The sequence below is a fragment of the Paroedura picta genome, chromosome 3 (genome assembly GCF_049243985.1).
Source record: "Paroedura picta isolate Pp20150507F chromosome 3, Ppicta_v3.0, whole genome shotgun sequence".
NCBI classification, from domain to species: domain Eukaryota; kingdom Metazoa; phylum Chordata; class Lepidosauria; order Squamata; family Gekkonidae; genus Paroedura; species Paroedura picta.
Window position 1 is genome coordinate 80,697,811 of NC_135371.1, and position 21,238 is coordinate 80,719,048.

General features: G+C 44.2%; 1 protein-coding gene across 3 annotated transcripts in view; it reads left to right on the top strand.

Annotated features, from left to right (window-relative positions):
• Window positions 1-21,238, top strand: part of FAT2 (FAT atypical cadherin 2) — a 193,115-nt gene that overhangs the window by 161,121 nt on the left and 10,756 nt on the right. For 2 of the 3 annotated variants that reach the window (XM_077326518.1, XM_077326519.1), the window contains exons 21-22: window positions 9,136-9,577; window positions 14,778-14,934. In XM_077326518.1, the coding sequence (XP_077182633.1) occupies window positions 9,136-9,577; window positions 14,778-14,934 (599 nt within the window). Of the gene's footprint in view, window positions 1-9,135; window positions 9,578-14,777; window positions 14,935-18,392; window positions 18,475-21,238 lie in introns of all 3 variants that reach the window. The other variant, XR_013229193.1, reaches the window with a different exon arrangement.

The window sequence follows — 21,238 nt, forward strand, 5'->3', positions numbered from 1 at the left end:
TCAAAGGCCGGATCAGTAGTTTGAGCAACTCCTAGTCCTCCTTAGTACTTTGGATGGTGGTACTGCTGGCTACTCTCCCCCTCCCCCCTTCATGCCACTCATGGTAAGTGTGTGTCCTACTATATTTTGGGGCAAGCAATTTGATTGTTAGTTAGATGATGATGCCGACATCACAGGAAGCAAGGACAACTGGTGAATGGAAACAGAATTCAAATAGACATTAAGGTGCTCCTTTCTCATTTGGCAGAGGGGCGTTCTACCTTCACCATCCACTTTCTCAAACGTTATTCAAGAAATAGCATAGTAGGTTGGTGCAAATTACTAATCTCTGGGGGGAAACCCTAGAATGTTTTTTTTTAAATTTTAAAACCTAGGACATACATTCAAATATAATAAAACAATAACAGAGAGAGAATGACTTGTCAAAAATATATTATGAGGGCTGAAAAAGACAGATCTAGTTAATCAGGATGCATTCAGACATGATAATGGCTGGTTGTTGATGGAATGAGCCTTGGAGATGTTTGGACCCTCCTGTTCTTTCTCCCATTGCAGAAAGTTTGGAAGCTGAACACTTCTACATTCCCTGTATTTTATGTAAATACCTTTAAACCACAAACTGGTTTCTCTTGCATACAAGCCAAGATTACAGAAACTAGGCAGTGTAGAATCATAAATCCAAAATGGGAATAAATTAGTTAATAAAAGTGCAAATTGAGCCTATTTCTACACTGTTGTTGCACATACATTCTCATGGAGGAAAGCTGTTTAACTTCTGAAATGTCATCCACAATGTCATGGATGAGAGCAGATGGAACAGCTCCATCTTAGGGAGGGTTAACATTTATGGAAATTGATGTTTGTAGAGAGTATTCCTCCCAGAACTATACATTTCACATCCTGCAAGGAAGATAAGAAATATCTCTCATATGCAAACACCTGACTGCATTCTGGCAGGCTGCTGCACTCAGAATCCTAAACCCAATTTGGACAGGATCTTCTACACATGTGGGAAGAGAAGAATTTAAAGGGGGGTATGTGTGTGCGCTTGCGCTCCAGTGCAAGTGTGTCCATGTGACTGACTACTGGGAAGCATTCTTTTTACATATGGACCCATTTTCCTCTTCCATATGGGGTGAGAGCAAATGTCAGGCACTGTAATTCCCAAGTGATGTTAGAAATCATTCTGTGTTTTCGTTTCATATCTGCACCAGACTGTCTGAAGCCTGCATACTCTCTAGGTGTGTTGACAGTAGAATAAAAGGTAAGGAGACGGATTAGCTCACTATGTGCAGGCCTTCCTGAAGTGCCAGCATTATCAAACTGGGCAGGAGAAGGAAAGAAATTGGAGGTAGCAGCAAAGGTGATTGAAAGGGAAAGCCTTCTGCCCCAAAAAGTCTTGGGGAGCCACTAGTGGGAATGATGGGTTTTGCTTGGGCAAAACATACTCCCCCTGGCTTCTGGGGTAAGGTTGCCTCTCAGTTGCCAGCTTGCCAACTGCATTCCCAATGAGGAATGGGAGAGAGTAATCTAACAGATGCAGGGGTGGGAAACATGCCCCACACTAGTAAGTATTCCCTCACTTTCATTCAGGGCCTGAGAAGCAAACACAACTGCATTATGCCAAGGATTTCAAGAAGTTCCTGCGGCTGCATGGTATTGCCATATCCTGACCCACAGCTGTCAAAGCTTGTACCTTCCTCGCTCTATATTGTGCCCATGAAGCTGGAATACATTTCAACACTTTACTCTCCTACACCATGTTCAGTTAAAAAACAAAGACATGCTGTAACTAGCATCTGTTTGGATGTGCTGAATGTTCTATGATGACACAAAAGGGAGATGGCAAGCACAGGATTACCTTCTATCTATCTAGTGCTTAAGAGCCATTAAATATCTAGGTCTTGAGATTATCTTGTGAAGACAAATAACTAAAGCACAGAACTAATTGAATTATTCAGGGAGACTGATGACAGTCTGGAATTAATGTGTTTATTAATTGCCTGTATTAAGCACTGTAGATTGTGTTCACTATTAAGGCCGAACTCCATATTGCATGATTCCTCTGGAGGACTTCCCCCCACACATACACAGATATACAATGAACCCACACTTTGACCCTTTATGCACGGAGGCAGCTACTCCGTGCTGCCGCCGTGCTGTTCCCCGTGTATGCACAGGGGCGGGGCATGCAGGGCTGCCCCAGTGTAGCGTTTTGAGCCGGGGCCAGGAGGCCCGGGACGTTGCCGGCCAAAGTAAGCGGCAGCAGCCAGGGGGGAGGGGGGAGTGGGATGGCCAGGCCCCCTCCACACGCTCTGGCGGGGCAGGGAGATGCCCCTGCCAGCTCTGCAGCTCCGTGGAGCCCGCAGGGGCATGCGGTGTCCCTACAACCAGGAAGCTGCGGAAGTTCCCGCGTTTCCTTAACGCAGGCCTTCCGTAGCCCTGGGCCAGGACATGCCCGTGCTGGCAGCGGCAGTGAGCATTATTAGGATTTTTTCCCGAAGCCCTGCTGCCGCCAGCGTGGGCGTTCTGGCCCATGCAAATTGGGTCTAATGAAAGATTGCTGTGAGGAGAGAGTGCTTGGGAAGATGGGGAAACAGGATAGAGAGAAGGTCTAAGAAGCCCCTCTGCCCCTACACTGGCCATCTGCTCCAAAACTGCAATTCATCTGCTGAATGGTAACTGTGTCATCCCAACTCAAAGAATTACAGGAGTATACTTAAAGTTAACTTCATCCTGAGCCTGGGCTAAACATATTCTGTTGCTTTTGCTATCTGTGACTTGTATATCTGTCAAGTGTTTTCTGTGCCTGATCTTTTTGACTGGTGGCTCTGCAGGCAGAAGCTGTTGTTGATGTGTGGGTAACATTCTCAGAATTGCTCAGCACTGGTTTACGTCTTTTCTTCCTGTTCACTGCATAGGGTTTTTTTTAATGTTTTGTAATCCATCTTGAGTCTCAGCAACAAAGGCAAGCTACAAATGAAATCATAAAATAATAGTCAGCTGTAATTTATCTTCATAGAATCATAGAATCACAGAATTGGAAGGGACCTCTTGGGTCATCTAGTCCAATCCCGTGCACTATGCAGGACACTCACATTGAAGGAGGCCAAGTCAGGCACAAACGTGTGAATCTCAGAGTTGATGTTTCCCTTGATGAGTTTCATCACTCAGTGCAATTTGCCAGAAGCAGGAATATCTTAATCTGATATCTTCTTGGGTTTTGGCTGTACTTTTGGAATTTATAAAGAATTCAAAGGTGTGCATGCCTCTTACTATGTTGGCAGAAAAAGAAGAACAGCACCCTGTAGACATAGTTTCTTTTTATTTACTGGTCCTTCATCAAATTTAATGGGACTTGTTGGAGAAATGAGAGTGTGCAATTTATTTGTTTTGCGCTCAGCAGCGTGGTCAATTATGAATGGCCAATTATGAAACTGTTATTTCCCTCAAAACTAGCTGGTGAGTAAACGAAAAACATTTAAATAGATAAATTGTTCTTAAATTATCCTTAAACTCCTAGCCACACTTTTTGTTTGTTCAATAAATCAGTTTACCCATTTAAATGTTTTAGGGCAGAACTGAGACAAAGCTAGTATGTACATTTAAATCCTATTGACCTCAATGCACTCTGTCACAGTGATTTAAAACTCCTTAACCTTAGCTAGAGTGACAAGCAGCATCACCATCACCATCACCATCTTGTCAAGCAGTTTTTATCTATCATTCTTGGGTAGACAGGCATACACATGAGGTTTCTGTTCAAAGACTGGCTTAGGCTTTCATACCTTATTAAATGATGTCTAACTCTTTTTGGGGGGTAAACGGTCATGACTGGGGAAGGCACTGGCAAACTACCCGTATTGAGTCTGCCATGAAAACGCTGGAGGGCGTCACCCCAAGGGTCAGACATGACCTGGTGCTTGCACAGGGGATACCTTTACCTTTACCTTTTTAACTCTTTAAGTAAAATGTTTCAAAAAGTCTCGTGTAAAATATAAAACAATAAAGTAAAATGTCATCTAAACAAAGATATATTCAAAATAAACCATTAAAAGTACACGGAAATGGTAAAGTATAATCCAAAAGCAGTAAAAGAAAATTTTTTTACAAAAGGCCCTCAAAGCCTTACCTGCTTTCTAAAGACCAACAAATAGTCTTACTAGTGATACATTTTACAAGGTCAAAAATAAAGATTTGCAGGAATTTACCAGAAACATGGCTGGATGAGAGAGGTCCTGTAAAGATCAGAGTTCCCCAAGGCAGGGGTAGTCAACCTGTGGTCCTCCAGATGTTCATGGACTACAATTCCCATGAGCCCCTGCCAGCAAATGCTGACAGGGGCTCATGGGAATTGTAGTCCATGGACATCTGGAGGACCACAGGTTGACTACCACTGCCCCAAGGCATGCTCTTTCCCATTTTATTTATTTATTTTAAACATTTTATCCCACTATACTTGCCAGAGGGGCCTAAAGTAGCTTGCAATAGTAAGAAAGAACAATATAAATCATCCAGGAAAACAACTCAACAACAGTCTAAGTCCTGGGTTGGTCTAGGATACTCCTCCAAAAGCAAGCCACAAGCTGAGCACTGAAGGGCCAAGCACCCTTGGGATCTTGTTTCTCAACACATGTCTCAGATCTTGTGCCTCTGACCACACCCAAGCTTTCAAAAATTATTACTGTATATCTATACCAAGAAGAAAAGAATTACATTTACAACAATTCATGTAAAGCTAAAGGGCATATTTTGTATCTAAATTTTGCATTTCAGTACTGCCCAGCATTTACAAAACGTATCTGTACATACAAATAATTTCTTGGCAAGTTTACTAATACATTAATTAGGCTACGTTCTTAACCAGTATTCTACAGAAGTGGGTTTCATTCAATCTGTAACATAAGTAAAGCCCAACTTTTTCTCTATTTTCCCTTTCCTTCCTTCTCAATGCAAGAATTCAGAAATAGAACCTATCAAAAGATAGACCTGAGCCCTAACTCGTTCCATTTAAAGAATACTGGCGCTATTGATAAATTCTTGCCAAGGCCTCCCACCTTCTGTTTACAAATGTTCTTCCAGGATATGTTGCAAAATCTATCATACATAAATCCGTCATGATAGCTGGTAATGAGCATATATTTGCTGATTCCTTGTTGTATGACAATATGTCCCCCATTTATCTGTATGCTTCTTTAGGGAATTTCACATATATTTGTTATAGATTTATTTATTGGAGAGCCAGTTTGGTGTAGTGGTTAGGAGTGCGGACTTCTAATCTCGCATGCCAGGTTAGATTCTGCACTCCCCCACATGCAACCAGCTGGGTGACCTTGGGCTCGCCACGGCACTGATAAAACTGTTCTGACCGAGCAGTAATATCAGGGCTCTCTCAGCCTCACCCACCCCACAGGGTGTCTGTTGTGGGGAGAGGAAAGGGAAGGCGACTGTAAGCCGCTTTGAGCCTCCTTCGGGTAGGGAAAAGTGGCATATAAGAACCAACTCTTCTTCTTCTTCTATCCAGAAGTGTTCCATTGCTATGGACTTTCCCACTCCCAAAATAAGGATGTATTGAAGAAGGAATAATGATATTCATCATGGCTTACAAGCAATTATTCCTTTTGCTCTTGAACACATTGTTTTATGCAGCACACAGTGCCTAGGTCCTTATTCATAGGTGCCTTTCCTGGGAAAAGGAAAGACATAATCTTATGCTAAGTTGCAACTGTCTGGTTCCCCTTTATCCCACCTTCAGCCTGTCACTAAGCCACAACATTTGACAAGAACAGTCTTGGGAAGCCAGATGCTGACACAATGAAGTCTGTGGGTTCCGTCTCAGAAGTTCAGTGATCCTATTATTTCTCTCACAATGCTTCATGCTGGAGGCTTTGGTTTACGCTCAAGGCTACATAAACAAGCTTAGCTATGTTTCCAATGCGCTGATAAATTGCTGGTTGTTGCAATAGGTGTTTTTCCCTGCCTCCCCCCTCTTCTCTATTGACATTCCCCAGGTAAAACTGCCAGCTGCCATTCCCAACCTGAGATGCTGTCAGCACTCTTTCCTATTGCCAACAATGGAATAAATTGACAATATCCATAGCTTTAACAAGATAGTGAGAACAAATCTATGGCTAAGGTTGTGCAGAATGTTTTGACAGACAAGCATTCACTAGTGTCAAGCAAGCAAAAAATGCTGTGATTTTCAATGGAATAATATAAGACCTGTGAATCAAATAAGCAAATAATGTACTTCCAATTCACTTGGAATTGCAACACCACAGATTAGTCAATGCAAATTTGCCCCATGATTAGTCAATGCAAAGTTGCCTGAAACTCAACCCCCCCCAAGATGGAGATCCTTTGGTTTGGTGGTAGCGTGTTTACCCACCTTGGCAGGGACGCAACTGGTCATCGCATCCCAGGCCATGAATTTGGGGGTGACCTTTGATGCCTCATTAACTCTGGAGGCCCAGGTCAAGAAGGTAGCGGGCCAGGCATTTTTCCATCTTCACCACGCTCGGCTACTAGCGCCCTACCTGTCCCCTGAACATCTGGCCGTTGTGATCCATGCGACGGTCACCTCCAGAACAGATTTATGTAACTCGCTCTATGCAGGCTTGCCCTTGGGCTTGATCCAGAAGTTACAGCTGGTGCAAAATGCGGCTGCTAGGGTTCTCACAGGGACATCTTGGAGGGCCCATATCCAGCCTCTGCTGAGGCAGCTGCACTGGCTACCGGTTGCTGCCCGTATCCAGTTAAAATTTTGGTATTAACCTTCAAGGCCCTGCGTGGTCTGGGACCCACATATTTGAGGGACTGCCTTTCGCCTATACCCTCCGCAGGATTCTACGCTCTGCGGGCTTTAATTTGTTGGTCATACCCAGCCCCTGAGAAGTGCATCTGGCCTTAACTTGGGCCAGGGACTTTTCGGTCCTGGTCTCTACCTGGTGGAATAAGCTCCCGGAAGAGCTGCGGGCCCTGCGGGAGTTTTCGATTTTCCGCAGGGCCTGCAAAATTGTGCTCTTGCACCAGGTCTATCGCTGAGGCCGGCACGCTAAGGAAGAGCTGAACCCTCCCCCCCCCCAGGTTATTCTGATGGCAGGTGAAATGTCAGCATCCCCTTTTTGTTTGCCCCAGGGCTGGTATTAGGGCTGGGGTTTAGTGATATGATGTTTTTGCTGCATCTTGTATACCTACGTAGTGGACTGATGGTGTATGGAATTGTTTTTTTTAGGGGTAATTTTATTGGGGGGTTTTGACATTTTTTGTAACCCACCATGAGCCTTATTGGGAGTGGCAGGTAATAAATGATGATGATGATGATGATGATGATGATGATGATGATGATGATGATGATGATGATGATGATGTACTTGGTGGGCTTATCTCAGGGTCAGGAGGCCACTTTTCTAGCTGGAAAAACTAAGACACATCTGGCAAGTGTCACGGCATGCAAGGGGCATGAATACATGCATGTGTGTATAAGGGTACTTCTCACGTCTTCTTTCCTCCTTCACGTTGGATATTCTGGGCTGCCACCACCCAAGCAGATTCTTGCCCTTCTTCCATTTACCCATGGATTGGGATACTGCTTGGGCCTGTGTTGTGCATCAGCCAAATGCGGATGCTCCTAGCTTCCACCCAGCATAGCCAAGTGGTTGTGATATATGCATGGATGAATCAGCCGAATAGACAGATGAGGCTATTAATTGCAACACAGCTTTGTACTCGGGAACACAAATACATAGTTTTATCACAACTGCAGAACTAACAAAGAAATAAAAAACCTTTCCCTATATACTTGAGGCCAGTCTAAGCTTTAGAGCAGGGATTCCCAAACAGGGTTCCAGGTCGGCCTGAGGTTCTACAAGAGTTCCCCAGGGGTTATGCAGCCTTTCCCAGAAGTTCAGATGGCTGTTGACATCACTAGATGTCACTGGAGCCCACTTTCCCTGTTGCTCTGGAGGCCTGCTTCTCTTTCTCCACAATGGAAATGGTAAATGAACAACTGATTGGCTGACTCCTGCATCTTACATCCCTGTCAGCTTGGTATTGTGGTTAGGTGTGCGGACTTCTAAACTGGCGAGCTGGATTCAATCCTGCACTCCTCCACGTGGAGCCAGCTGGGTGACCTTGGGCTCGCCACAGCACTGATAAAAGTGTTCTGACCGAGCAATAATATCTGGACTCTCTCAGCCTCACCCACCCCACAGGGTGTCTGTGATGGGGAGAGGAAAGGGAAGGTGAATGTAAACTGCTCTGAGACTCCTTTGGGTAAAGAAAAGTGGCATGTAAAAACCAGCTATTTTCCTTCTGAAGGGGCATCTCTCTACTTCTGGGGTTTCTCAATGCCTGAAAAACATTCCAGGGGTTCTTCCATGGTCAAAGGTTTGAGAAAAGGCTGCTTTAGAAACACAGCTGTTACTTTGGCACCCCCATGCATTGTAATTTTTAGACACCATGGTACTTGTGTATCAGGAAGATCATGGTTTGCAGGCTCCCAGTATGTGAATGGTAGTATCTGAAAAGGGTTTAAGTGTTTTGCATATGTAACTGGTGCCTTTTAGTTTGAGTTGGCATTTGTTGATCAGACAAGCTGCTGGGGTTGGATATTTTGGTGTTTTTAAAATTGTTTGGGGTAACATTTGCAGAACACTGGGGAAATCCAATTTAAATCAATAAACACACTGTGAAAAGGCCTACATCTACTTGAAATAATTGAAAATAGTATTGCCAACTCTGGGTGGGAAAATTCCTAGAGATTTGAGGGGCAGAGTGAGGAGAGGATAGAGTTTCGAGTGTGGTGGGACTTCAGCAGGGCATAATGCCATACACACCACTCTCCAGAGTCCAGAGATCAGTTGTAATTCCAAAACCCCATCTGGATGTTAGCACACAGTCAGCACAAACAGGTATGTGTTACATGGTTGGCTGCATTATTTCTCATCTACCCTGCAGTCCATTCTAATGAAGGTTTCAAATGAAGGCCTCTGTTACTTGACCAATTGGAAAATCTGCTGCAAGCCTGTGTTTTGTATGGGTATGGGTAATGTTTATATTTTTCATTCTTGTTTCTTAAGGAATGTTTTTTGAAGGCACATTGTCTTATTTTGGCCCTTCTGGTATCTTTTGCAGCTTATTAATGGAATTCTTCACCTTGGATACAGATGTCGGAATGGTTACATTGGGAACCTTTTATCCAATCATTCTGTGAGTGACAGAGCTTGGCACTCAGTCCTCCTGGAACTGAAAGGCAATTCCATCCGCTTGCTCGTTGACAGGCTGGGAAATGCATCTCTACAGCTGCCAGAGGCCTGCAGCAGTTCCCATTCCAGGAGAGATCTGCTCGTTGGAGGATTTGTTCAGCATCATCAAGCCCAGAAAGTCACCAGTGGGTTCAGGGGCTGTTTGGATGCCATCATGCTTGACGGAAGAGAGCTGATTGTTCTGCCGAAGGAAAAGAGGTCTAGAGGAGTTGTTGAAGAGGCAGGCATTAGGCAATGCTGCCCCCAAACTGGTGCCTGCAGCAGCAACCCCTGCCTCAACAATGGGTTGTGCGCTGAGAAGCAAAGTGGAGGTAAGTGCTGTTCCCACAGAAGCTAAGGGGAAGGGGGTCAGCTGGAGAAATAGTTGTCTCTGGCCACATTTGAAGGCAAAGAGACAATATGCCCCACTAGCATATTGCTTTCTTTTTCATGATGTCCTTGTGAGTGTTTTATGCACATGCTAGCATAGGAATTGATAGTACACCAGAATGACCAGAAGACCAGAATGTAGGGTTGCCAGGTTCATCAGACCAGCCAGAAAGGGAATAGGGATGAAATTACTGGAGCAGAAAGAGAAGAAGCTAAAAATAAATGTGACATGTCTACATCACCCAGAAGTGATGTAGGCATGTTGGGGTGATGCTTTGGTTTGTGGACAAAACCTATATAGTAGAATTAGCCTTTTACCATAGACTTTTGTCCAAAAACCAGAGCATCATCCCCCACCCATGTGCCTACGTCGCTTCCAGGTGAGGTAGGCATATCATGGTTGTTTCCAGCTTTTTGCCTGTTTGAGGTGGTAATCCCCCCCCCCTACCAACCAGCTGGCCAGCAGGGAACAAGAGCACCACAGGATCCCGACTCACACTTTTGGTTCCTCTTTCTGCTTACATTCCAATAATACCAAAGAACAACATCTTAAATTTACTTTCCCCTTTCATTCTTGTCACAATTTAAGTGCTCGGAAACGAGCTTTTTAAAAGATCCTTTTGCACTAGGTTTAGTTTCCGTATTAAGGAAAACAAAAAAGCAGTCTCCTGTAATAGCAGGAGACTCAAATGAAGTTTATGTGTGTGTGTGAGAGAGAGAGAGAGAGAGAGAGATTCCTGAGCATATGCACAGTGTTTGGCAGAAGTTAATTACAGAAACCTATGAGTAGCCCTGGGCTCTTAGAGGATTAAAAATATAGATAATAAATAATATCACATTTATATCTCATCTGTCTTACAATGAACCCATAGGTTTATATGAGAACTATTTCACTGAATTTGCACAACAGCCTTCAGAATATATTAGGCTGGAGGCTGTGACTAGTCAAGGGCCATTTTTAGAGGGCAAGCAGTCACAATATGACTGAGTGCTTAAATGAGAAAAATATTGGGAGTTACCCAAATCAGTCCCTGTGCCCAATGTGCCACAGTAAAGGAACCTCCTTTACCATAGTTCTACAGACTAAACAAAACACCATGGGTCAAACCTGACTGAAACATGGGGAAATCAGTATTACAAAAGGTGTGAAAACTAGTACAATTCCATCAATAGTAGCTATTTAAAAACAAATACCTAACTGAAGTTTCTCCCAGAGACAATTCTATCATAGGGGGGGGGGGGGGGGGCGAGGAGCCTGAAGGAAATATGCATCTGATTTTCCCTGAGCTTCAAAGGTGAAGCTCAGCCGTTGGTGAAATTGGGCACAAAACTAGATGTTGCAATCCAATTGGTATAAGCTTGGTATAAACTTGGGGTGCCCACTGGTAGATACAGGGGTGCCCTTTGGTGCAAGTGAGGAACTTTAAGGTGCAGCCTGTGATAGGACAGTGAAGCTGTCCATCACAGAAACCAACCTATGAGGGAAGGGGAATTGAAATACCTTTGATGGTGCAAGAAAGGGTATGTTACCCAAATAGGTGGTCTCCTAATTTATTTGGGATCTCCACCAATGTTTATGGGGATTGTTCCCTTAGAAAAACTCAAAATAAACCAGTCAGGTGTTTGACAGAGAAGCTTTTATTATGAGGAATAAAGGAGTACAGCGTTCACGCAAAGCACACTGACAAACACACACAAGGCCAGCTAAGAACGTAAGGGAGGTAAAGGGAGACAGTATTGGGAAAGTGATATTTGCCAATCTAAATGAACACAGGTCTATGGATTCAGCAGCTAAACAACCAGCGGTTCACAGAAGAATGAGGAGAAGAATCTACATGCAAGCAGAGGTGTGTTTATGGATCCAAGAACACACACGCATACACACGAACGCCAGACTGGGGCAGGATATGTCTTTATATAGGGCAAATGTTCTCTGGGGCAATGATGATGTCATTGCCCCTAAAATAACTACTTGATGAGTGTTCCCGAGCTAAACAATGACCTGGGAGAAACTTGATGGGTTCTCAGGAGACAAACAGTTTTGATTGCTTTACCTGAAGTGAAAAAGAGGTGTAAAATGGTACTGGAAGGGAGAGCTATGAAGTTTGAGAAAGTTGTTAATTATTGCTAAATTAAGATCAGATGAGCAGATGTCAGGGAAGTGAGTTTGCGAAACTGATTCTTGGGAAACCTGTTGTCCTACATTATGCATTTCCTTGGGGTGGAGGTGGTCACCGGTGGATCAGCTGTTCCTTCTTATACCTTCTAAACGAGGGGCCGTCAAACTGCGGCCCTCCAGATGTCCATGGACTACAAGTCCCATGAGCTCATGCCAGCGAATGCTGGCAGGAGCTCATGGGAATTGCAGTCCATGGACATCTGAAGGGCTGCAGTTTGACTGCCCCTGTTCTAAACTATATGTCCAGGTTTGTCACTGGAGGATTGTCTCTGGCTGGCATCCATTTTGTGTATTGTTGAGCCGGACAGTATATTTGCACTCAGGATCTGGCTGACATCTGTTTTAGTGTCATTTTTCGCCAGAAGGTATACTGCAATTAATATTTGAAATGATATTGAAGGAAGGGTGTTCAGGTCTTTCTAAGTATAAACTGCCGAGAGGATGAGTCTGACTGGGAAATTTAATAACATAACATTCCTGATACAGTGGCATTTCCTGGCAGATAATTGTGGCAGACATTGTTCCATATTGAGTGGCATTTGCAAGTGAAATATAAAAGGGGGTTGGTTATTTTATCCGGCAAACCTAACACATTGTATAGGAGCCAAGACGGATAAGGAGCTTAGGGGGCTCAAGGAGTCTGTGCTGACATCTTCCTGCTGCCTTAAATGTGTCAAATGGTCTTTCCTGTAAAGGAACCTTTTTGTCATTCTGTACTTGCAATCCTTGAGATGTAAAACAAACTAATGTCTTTCTCTTCACTTCTAATATCATTTTGGGAGTCTGCTCTATTACCTTTTTCCATTCTGGCATGTCTGTTGTCTGTTTGTATCAAAAGTTTACTAGCCGAGATGCTGTTCCGAGTTGCTGTAATAAACACATTGTCTTGGGGGGCTTTTCCCCTAGGGTTTGTCACTGTATTGGGGTTCAGGCTGTAGTAACAACATTCAAATTCAATGTGAGTAGTAATAGACAGTGATGACCCTGATGAGGTGATTTGGACAAGCAAAATGTGGAATAACAGCATCTTTGGAATGAATGACGGCTGTAGGAGTTAGCCAGTGTTCCAACCCTGAAGAGACTGAGACAGTGATGATGCTGGTTCCTCATATCCTTGTACCCAACCCTCTCACTGTTTGTAGGTTGCCAACTCTGGGTCAAGAAATACCTGGAGACTTCAAGGGTAGAGTTGGTAGTGGGTGGGATTTGGGACAGGGGAATTAAATTCTGTTGCCTGGAGATGAGCTGTAATTCTAGGAGATCCCTAAGTCCCACCTAAATGCTGGCATCCCAGTCCCATTCCCATCAGTGCCTTTTCCCTGCCCCAATTATTGGGGCAGCCATTTTCCCCTGCATATATAGTGGACTATTGATATATCAACTACCAATTGGAAAGGCTCCCTAGTGGCACTGGGGAGAAACAGGAACTGCAGGGGAGCCCCCATATGGAATCTCTGTTGCTAGTTTGCTGTGCAGCAACAAGGTAACCATGCAACCCTGTCCCCGTGGGGAAGACGCCTGTACCGGACTTTCACAAGAATGATGTACCTTCACTAGTAGATTACTCTGATGTTTGTGGGTGGATGTGGCATATGAGAGGACGCAGCACTGAGTCTGTATTAAAAACCTCCTGGCTTGCAGAGGTTTTTCCTTTCCCTCTCCTGAGGGTGGGGATGGGGCCAAGGGATGCATGAAGGTTTGATGTGGTACTTGGAGGTGTGTGGTACTTGGAGACACATACCAAGCAACCCTTTGAACCTCCTTTTATAGGCATGTGTGCCTTTGTTATTTCTGCCCGGAGCCTGCTGCTGAATTGCAGGTCTTGACAAGTGAGCAGCTATCAAAAAACAGAAAGCCCAAGTTCTCCTTTCTTGCAGCTTATAACAAAAAGAGTAGAACTACAGTCAGAACAGCAGCCTTCACAATGCCAAAGTACTTGTTCAAATATAAAATTAATAGGGGCAGGGAGCATGTGCACAGCCTTGAAGACTGTGCATCAGATAGTGTATCTGTGAACATGCATTTATGTGTGCTTGTGCAAAAATGTCCCTATGGGACTTGGATTAATGTGGAAGGCACAGTCAGAATGTCCTAGACCTAGACAGCTGGCATCTGACAAGATCAGTCACATGACTAGAATCTGAGCATATTCTGGACATTTCAAGTCTTTGGGACAAGAAATTCTCTCCCTTTTTTCATATGCTTGTAACTAGTGATGTCCCTCCTTCAAACTGCCAACTATGTTGGGAAAGGGGGCCTAGGAGGGGTTTGCCTTGTTGCTCAATGACAGCTGCAGACAGAGGTTCTAGAACTGGGCACAAGGAAATGTGTTGCATTTCTTGATCACTTGTGCTGTTGGCTTTCCCAGGGGGCCAGAAGCCACTTGAAAGTGGGTGGCAGAAAGGCCATAAAAATCCCATCTCCTTGTGTGCCCATCCTTCCTTAAAAATTTCAGGTCTCGGAGAAGCCTGTTAAAAAGATAACAAAAATTACATACCATTAGTTGTTTAACCTTTAGTCACCCTCACAGTGGTCCATCTGCGGTGGCCAAATTGTAGCTCTCCAGATGTCCATGGACTACAGTTACCTTGAGCCTTTGACAGCTTGTGTTTGTGGTTTGTGCTGACAGGGGCTCATGGTAAGTGTAGTCCATGGACATCTGGAGGGCCACAGTTTGGAGGGCCACACTATTTACGCGCAGTGCTAGTTATTGCATTTATTTTGTTGGTAGAAGAGAAGGAATCACATTTCCCCTGTAACTGTATTGGTTTGATTGTGCAGAAAATGTTAATAGAAGCACATTGTGCTCACTGTAGGAAGAAGATGCTGTATGGATCCACTACAATAAATGGGTATCAGCTGTGCATTGCCTGCATAAAAACATTTTCACCTGAAGCACATTATGGTTGCGTATGTGTGTTTGTGTGCATCTGTTTTAAAGTTCCTCTCTTTCCTTTTATTAGGTTATTCTTGCATCTGCCCCATCCAGTTTTCAGGGGAACTCTGTGAAGTTGCTGACAGCCTTTGTGAAGCCAAGCCCTGCTTACATGGGGGGACCTGCACCCTCTCTCAGACAGGCAGCTATAAATGCCACTGCCCAGATTGGTACTGGGGAGAAAGGTAAGAATGCCCTTTAAAGCACACACACACACCCCTCACCCATACCCCCATATTTAGCTTAAAGGGTGCATGAAACCCAGAATCACAACTCCAATGAAAACCGGGAAATTATCCTGTTGCTGATATCACAGCTACTCCACATATACCAGTTCAGCACTCAGTGACTGCAGCATTGAGTGTTAATGTGCCTGTACCAATGGCCTGTGACAGAATTAACTCCAAAAGTATGTTTCATACAATTTCATGTCATTCCAAACACAATGCTTGTCAAAGGATTAAATTTGAATGTTCAGCTAACAGTTATTGCTGGCTTCAGATCTCAGTATTTTTGTATTTAGCTTATTTATTTTTACATTTATACCCCACTTTTACCTAGAGGCTTAGGGCATCTTACAAGAACTGAAAATATATAACAGTTATTAAATAGATGTTAAACCTCTAAAATTCATTAATTAAGTTTAAAATCAAACCTGTGTGTTCCATCTTCAGGTCGCCCCATTCTGATGGGAGCTAACTGGTCGCAGATCTGAGTGGGGCCATGTGAGTTCTTAGAGAAGTTGTTTGGGGCAGATGTTCCAGGGAGGCCAGCATCTATAGGTCTGGCGGTACAGCTCTGTTTTACAGGACCCATAAATTAAATTTCTTCTTCTTTTTTTATAAGATTTTTTATTTTTATTTTCTAGGATTAAAGATAATGAAATACATGTAATCTACATTGTTAGTACAGAAAAAAGAAAAGTTATACTCTTCATTTAATACATTAAGTTCCCCATTTCAATCCCCTTTTGTATTATTTTCTTAAATAGTTCAGGTAAGGGCCCCATTGTTCTCGAAAGGCCTCTTCTGTTCTTCCGTTGACTATCAGTGTCATTTTAGCCATCTTGGCAAAATCAGCTAATTTATTCAGCCAGTCTTCTATCGAGGGTAGTTCTTGCGTTTTCCATTTCTTGGCCAATTCTAGTCTTGCTGCCGTCATCGCATAGAAGAATAAACTTTGTGTGTGGGTTGGGAGGCACTGCGGAGGAACACTTAATAACATAGCTTCAGCTTTCATAGGAAATCTAAGACCCCACATTTTCTGCATAATAGTATGTATTTTTGCCCAGAACTTATAAACTTTTTCACATCTCCACCACATATGAAAAAAGAGCCTATTTTATCATCACATTTCCAACATTTGTTGTCCTGGCAATTTTAGCGATCACAAATTAAATTTCTTCTTAATTAAATTTCTATACTGCCCTCCCAAAACCAGCTCAGGGTGGTCTACATCATACAAATAACAGTTAACATGTAGTTAAAATTAAAATAACATAATAAAACATTAAACCAGTTTAAAATGTATTAGCAGCATCTACATCCAGTGGCAGCATCAATTATTGTCATTCAACCCAGGGATTGGTCCCTATGAGTAGATCTGGCCGGCTTTAACTTCTTGTGATTACACAATGACCACCTAGATTTTGAGCTATCACTATTACAGACTGTGCATGTGACTTTATTTTATTTGGTTGTTTATTGTAGCACTGAGACAAGGAATATTTTCCTTGGAACAGTATTTGCTCCACCACTACCATCACCACCATCAAGACCTGCTTCCCTAAAGGTGCTGTGGTGTACCCTTAAATTTACAGCAACATATCTGGGCCTTTGTGTAGTGCAAACAGTGCTGGTGAGCAGAAGGGAGCCATTGTTCTGAGCCAGTCAGTGATTGCCTCGATAGCCTGTGGGGCCGTACCACTGGCTCACTTAGCTGATTCTTTGGGTTTCCCATTAAGTTAACAGCAGCTGTGTGAGCATTCATTAGTATTTGAGGAATAATGGACTTGTCTCTTGGATATAGTTAGGACCACAGAACAATAAAGAACACTCCATATGAGATTGTATCTGAAGCACATTTGGTCAAAAGAGTGGTCCACACCATTGCTATATGCAGAATACACAAATGGTCACTAGATGGTGCAGTTGTATTATCACACTAGCTTTTTACAGTTAACCTGAATCCAGTGGCACCTTTAAAACCAACACCATTTTATTCAAGGTGTAAGCACAGGTGTCTGAGGAAGTGTGCATGCACACAAAAACTTACACCTTGAAGAAGAAAAGTTGGTTCTTATAAGATGCTTTTCTCTACCTGAAGGAGTCTCAAAGTGGCTTATAATTGCCTTCCCTTTCCTCTCCCCACTACAGATACCCTGTGAGGTAGGTGAGGCTGAGAGAGCCATTTATGGAAATATTTTTTTCACAGATTTTTATATGTGATCCTGCTTTTCATACAAATGTCTTGGTTTAGTGGCTGAAAGAATTATCAGACTCTAATCTGGAGAGCCAGCTTTGATTCCCCACTCCTCCTCCACATGCAGCCAGCTGGATGACCTTGAGCTAGTCACAGTTCCCTCAGAGCTCTCTCAGACCATTTCCACATTAGGAGACATAACTTCTTTTAGCCTTGCTTTGGATATCCTTTGGATGCTGCGAGTGGACTCTAGCATTTCCACATTTGGGCTTTCTTCTCCTTATTCGCCAGGGTAAAATCCATGACATGCTTTCTGCACTGAGTCCAATGGAGGCAGTATCACATCATGCTTTGCTCCCTTTCCCTTTTCAAAAAATGTGGGTTTTCTTTTTTTCTTGTTGGTTTTTTTTTTTTTGCAAAATGGTGCCTGCTTGCACCATTGTTATCATAGCACTCCTTAATCCCATCATTCTGTGACCTTGATTGCCTCCACCCCTTCTCCCAAAGTGTCCCTAATGTAATTATTTTGTTAAAACCTTGGGTTATTACATTACTAGCATTTAAGCCATTGCATGCAGGAATGCAACGGGTGCTAGTGGTGCTCCCCACCCTGCCCCAAGGTTGACTTGGCAGTTTACAGAATGTTTCTGCAGGCGTGTGGGATGAAAGGGCTGGAGTCTGCCTGGGTGGTGCAGCTGGCAGGCTGGGCGTGGCTGGTCGGGCGAAGGTGGGTAGCAGTGGAGCGGCCGTGGCAGTGGGGAAGTAGGGGCTGAGTGCAAGGCTTGACGAGCACTTTGTGGGCAGGCAAACTGCTGGTGGCCCCAGACGCTGCTGGGTGACCTGCTGTTCCTGCAAACTGCTGGGCTGATGTCCCCGCAGCCGTGCGGGCTGGCACGCAGTGGGCAAGGTGGGAGGCGTGCTGGCCGGGCAAGGTGCTTGAAGCATCTGACGCAACTGGGCAACATCCTGTCTCCGTAGGCTGCTGGTTTGACGTCCCCGCAGCTGTGTGGGCTGGGGAGAGGTGGAATGAGTAGTGTAGAGGTGATGTGCTTGTGGCCCCTGATGCTGCTGGGTGACCGCCTGTCTCTGCCAGCTGCTGGGCTGATGGCCCCGCAGCCATGTGGGCTGGTGCAGGGTGGGCGAGGCAGGAGGCAGAAGGCGTGCTGGCTGGGCGAGGCACTTGCACCCCCTGACACCACTGGGTGACGTCCTGTCTCTGCAGGCTGCTGGTTTGATGGCCACACAGCCATTCGGGCTGGGGAGAGGCAGGAGGCATTCTGACGGCTGGAGTGATGGCCATGCAGGTAGGGGTTATGTGGCGGTGACCAGAGGCCGCATTTATCGGAAGGCTAGGCAGGGCAGCAAGAGGAGCGCCCTCCTCGGCTTCCAGGCAGGGTCTAGGAGTGAGGCTGCCAGAGCGCCTCATGGCCGGCTTCTGGGCACTCCAGGGGCTGGCTGGGTGCATCCGGATTGGCCTGTGCAGGTAGAAGCACAGGCCAGACGCCCAATGTGGTCCCAGACAGCACTCCACCCACAGAGGCTTTTCACAAATATTAAGGAGAACAGTGGTAAGGAAAACATTGTAACATTGCTGTTCAAGACTACAAGACTGCTTTTTTCAACAACAAAACCTTAGACACAGTGTAACGAAATTATACTCTCTTTTGTAAAAAAGGCAGATTTTTTGGGAGGGAGAAGAAGGGAGAGGGAGGGAGGAATGCGATGAGGAAAGGGGTGTGCTCAAACAATTTAACATGGCGGGCATGGGGAAAAAACCCAATTGGATGCATTTCCACATTTTGTTGTTGTTGTTAGGTGCGAGTCGTGTCTGACCCATCGCGACCCCATGGACAATGATCCTCCAGGCCTTCCTGTCCTCTACCATTCCCCGGACTCCATTTAAGTTTGCACCAACTACTTCAGTGACTCCATCCAGCCACCTCATTCTGTGTCTTCCCCTTCATCGTTTGCCCTCAGTCGCTCCCAGCATTAGGCTCTTCTCCAGGGAGTCCTTCCTTCTCTTGAGGTGGCCAAAGTATTTGAGTTTCATCTTCAGGATCTGGCCTTCTAAGGAGCAATCAGGGCTGATCTCCTCTAGGACTGACCGGTTTGTTCGCCTTGCAGTCCAAGGGACTCACAAGAGTCTTCTCCAGCACCAGAGTTCAAAAGCCTCAATTCTTTAACGCTCGGCCTTCCTTATGGTCCAATTTTCACAGCCATACATTGCAACTGGGAAGACCATAGCCTTGACTAAACGCACTTTTGTTGGCAGGGTGATATCTCTGCTTTTTAGGATGCTGTCTAGATTTGCCATAGCTTTCCTCCCCAGGAGCAAACATCTTTTAATTTCTTTGCTACAGTGCCCCATCTGAAATGATCTTGGAGCCCAGGAAAATAAAATCTGTCACTATTTCCATTTCTTCCCCATCTATTTGCCAGGCATTGAGAGGGACGGATGCCATGATCTTTGTTTTCTTGATGTTGAGTTTCAAGCCAGCTTTTGCACTCTCCTCCTTCACCCGCATCAACAGGCTCTTTAGTTCCTCTTCACTTTCTGCCATTAGAGTAATATCATCTGCATATCTGAGGTTGATGATATTTCTCCCTGCAATCTTGATCCCAATTTGTGACTCGTCTAACCTCGCCTTTCTCATGAAATGCTCCGCATACAAGTTAAATAGGCAAGGGGACAGTATACAGCCTTGCCGAACTCCTTTCTCAATTTTGAACCAATCAGTGATTCCATGCCTGGTTCTCACTGTTGCTTCTTGACTTGCATATAGGTAACTCAAGAGACAAATAAGATGCTCTGGTATTCCCATCTCTTTAAGAACTTGCCACAATTTGTTGTGCTCTACACAATCAAAGGCTTTAGCATAGTCAATGAAGCAGAAATAGACGTTCTTCTGGAACTCCCTAGCTTTCTCCATGATCCAGCATATATTGGCAGTTTGATCTCTAGTTCCTCTGCCTCTTCAAAATCCTGCCTGTACTTCTGGAAGTTCTCGGCCCACATATTGCTGGAGCCTAGCTTGTAGGATTTTGAGCATAACTTTGTTAGCATGAGAAATGAGTGCAATGGTGCAGTAGTTTGAACATTCTTTGGCATTGCCCTTCTTTGGGATTGGAATGTAAACTGACCTTTTCCAATCCTGTGGCCAATGTTGAGTTTTCCAAATTTTCTGGCATATTGTGTGTAGCACTTTTACTGCATCGTCTTTTAAGATTTTGAATAGTTCAACTGGAATGCTGTCACTACCCCTAGCTTTATTGTTGCTCAGACTTCCTAAGGCCTATTTCACTTCACATTCCACGATGTCTGGCTCCAGGTCAGTGATTACCCCATTGTGGTTATCAGGGATGTTAAGCTCACTCTTGTATAGTTCCTCTGTATAATTTTGCCACCTTTTAAAAATCTCTTCTGCTTCGGTGAGGTCCCTACCATTTTGGTCCTTTATCATACCCATGTTTGCATGAAACGTTCTCTTCATATCTCCAGTTTTCTTGAAAAGATCTCTGGTCCTCCCCATTCTATTGTTTTCTTCTATTTGTTTGCACTGTTCATTTAAGAATGCATTCTTATCTCTTCTAGCTTTTCTCTGGAATTCTGCATTCAATTGGGTGTATCTTTCTTTCTCTTTCTCCCTTGCCTTTCACTTCCCTTCTCTCCTTAGCTATTTGTAAAGCTTCCTCAGACAGCCATTTTGATTTCTTGCATTTCTTTTTCTTTGGGATGGTTTTAGTTGCTACCTCTTGTACAATGTTGCAAACCTCCATCCATAGTTCTTCAGGCACTCTGTCTATCAGATCTAATTCCTTAAATCTATATGTCACCTCTACTGTATATTCATCAGGGATATGATTTAGTTCATACCTGAGTGGCCTAGTGCTTTTCCCTACTTTCTTCAATTTAAGCCTAAATTTTGTAACAAGAAGCTGATGATCTGAACCACAATCAGCTCCTGGTCTTGTTTTTACTGACTGTATAGAACTTCTCCATCTTTGGCTGCAGAGCACATAGTCAATCTGATTTCTGTGTTGACTGTCTGGTGATGTCCATGTGTGGAG